The sequence below is a fragment of the Neopelma chrysocephalum genome, unplaced genomic scaffold, assembly GCF_003984885.1.
Source record: "Neopelma chrysocephalum unplaced genomic scaffold, ASM398488v2 Primary Assembly neopelma1_96906, whole genome shotgun sequence".
Lineage (NCBI taxonomy): Eukaryota > Metazoa > Chordata > Aves > Passeriformes > Pipridae > Neopelma > Neopelma chrysocephalum.
In genome coordinates this window covers 1-2,357 of record NW_020925549.1, presented here as the reverse complement: position 1 = coordinate 2,357, position 2,357 = coordinate 1, and the positions used below count along the sequence as shown (strand labels likewise).

Genomic DNA, 2,357 nt, shown 5'->3' with positions numbered 1-2,357 from the left:
GACAAAGTCCAACAATTTGGGGATGATGCTCAGCGATTTGGGGACAAAGCCCAACAATTTGGGGACAACACTCAGCAATTTAGGGACAATGCCCAGCAATATGGGAATGATGCAGAGGGAAGGACAAAGCTCAACCTCCCCCTCCTGCAGCCCAACCCCGAGCCCATTCCAAGACCCCAAACCACCCGCGGTGCCCCCCAAGCCCCCGGGGCAGCCGGGGCAGGCTCAATCCCTCTGTCCAGACCCCTCCCCGGGGCCGTGCCCACCCGTGCCAGCCCTCCCGGACCTGCTGCAGGAGCAGCTCGTCCTGAGGCTGCAGCACCTTCGGTGTCCTCTCGGGCTCCTTCCCGCTGCTGCCCGGCCTGGGGGGCTCCCCGCGGGTCCGGGAGGGGTCGGTGCCCTCCGTGCCAGCCTCGGGAAGGGTCCCCTCGGCCTCCATGTCCTCCGAGGACGGGATCTGCCGCAGCCGGGGCTTCTCGCTCGGCTTGGCCACGCGCTGCAGCCCCGGGGACAGTGAGAGCGGGGACGGGGACAGGGAGGGGACGCAGGGGACAGGGAGCACAGAGAGGGGACAGTGAGAACAGGGACGGGACACGGGACAGGGAGGGGACAGGGAGGGGACACAGGGGACAGGGAACACAGAGAGGGGACAGTGAGAACATGGAGGGGGCACGGGACAGAGAGGGGACAGGGAGGGGACACAGGGGACAGGGAGGGGACAGGGAGCACAGGGAGGGTACAGAGGGGGGACAGGGGGACAGATGGGACAGGGAGGGGACAGAGGGGACAGGGAGCACAGAGTGGGGACAGGGAGCACAGGGAGGGGACGGAGAGGGGACAGAGGGACGACACGGGACAGAGGGACACAGGGGACAGAGGGACACAGGGAACAGAGGGACGGAGGGGACAGAGGGGACAGGGAGGGGACAGAGGGGATAGAGAGGGGACAGGGAACACAGAGAGGGCACAGGGAGCACAGACAGGGGACAGAGGGGACAGAGAGCACAGACAGAGGACAGTGAGCCCAGAGAGGGCACAGGGAGGGGACAGGGAGCCCAGAGAGGGCCCAGGGAGCCGTGGCTCACCTTGCCCAGGTGCGTTTGCTGCCGGAGCCTCTCCAGGAACTGGGCGTGGTGCTGCTGGAACAGGAGCTGCTGCTGCTGGATGGCCTTGGGGTTCTGGGGCAGCGGCTCCGAGCGGGTCCTGCCCAGCGGTTTGTGGTGCCCGGGCAGTGCCAGGCGCTCGGCAGGGATCAGGGAGGGGCCGAAGGGGAAGGGCACCGTGCCCAGGCCTGGCACTGCAGGGGAGAGCAAGGACAGGTGAGGGGCACGGGGCAGAGTCTGTGCCCAGGGCGCTTCCCAGAGCCACAGACCCTGCCCGGCTGCAAGGGACCCACCGGGAGCACCCCAATGTTGCAGGTGAGGCCCCAAACACCCCAGTGTTGCAGGTGAGGCCCCAAAACTGCCCCAAAATTGCAGGTGAGGCCCCAAACACTCCAATATTGCAGGTGAGGCCCCAAACACCCCAATATTGCAGAGGAGACCCCAAACACCCCAAAATTGCAGGTGAGGCCCCAAAACCGCCCCAATGTTGCAGGTGAGGCCATCCCAGGTGTGAGCAGGGCGGGACAATCCCCTCCCCGATGCCCCCCGGACAGGGACATCCCTCCTGGTTGCCAGGGAGGAGTCTCTCCCGGTTGCCAACCGGGCACTCCCTGGCACCCCCGGGGTCGGGCAGTGCCCTCCAGCCCCTGGTTCCCAATCCCTCCCTCCTCACCTGCCAGCAGGGGAGCGTGTGTGACCGAGGGCTCGAGGATGATGAGGGGCTGCAGGCGGGGGGACAGGGCCCCGCTGGGCTCGTGCTGCTCCACGGGCAGGAACAGGGGCGGGTGGGTGCCCGGGTGGGTGCCCGGGTGGGTGCCCGGGTGGGTGCCCGGCAGGACGGGCCCGTTCAGCACCGGCACCCGGTGGGCCAGGCTGGGCAGGGGCCGGCGCTCAGACTCGCCCTGGGCCGGGGAGGGGAAAGGAGGAGGAGGAGGAAGAGAGGAAGAAGAAGGCTGGGTCAGCACAGCGTGAGGAGGGGATGGTGCCTGCCCGGGAACCCCAAACCAACCAGGAACCCCAAACCCAGCAGGAGGGGCTTCTCCTGGAATCCCAAACCCAACAGGAACCTCAAACCCAACAGGAACCCCAAACCCAACAGGAACCCCAAACCCAAAAGGAACCCCAAACCCAGCAGGACCCCCAGACCCAGCAGGATTCCCAAACCCAACAGGAGGGGCTTCTCCTGGCACCCCAAACCCAGCAGGACCCCCAAACCCAGCAGGAACCCCAAACCCAGCAGGAAGGGCTTCTCCA

General features: G+C 66.9%; 1 protein-coding gene across 1 annotated transcript in view; it reads right to left on the bottom strand.

Moving 5' to 3' along the window:
- The window catches only part of LOC113960800 (histone deacetylase 7-like), a gene marked incomplete at both ends in the record, with an annotated part of 6,766 nt that extends 4,761 nt beyond the window's left edge, over positions 1–2,005 (bottom strand). The window contains 3 exons of the mRNA XM_027670554.1: positions 287–496; positions 1,086–1,297; positions 1,777–2,005. Coding sequence (XP_027526355.1) covers positions 287–496; positions 1,086–1,297; positions 1,777–2,005 — 651 coding nt within the window. The remainder of the gene's footprint in view (positions 1–286; positions 497–1,085; positions 1,298–1,776) is intronic.
- Between the last annotated feature and the right edge of the window lie 352 nt (positions 2,006–2,357).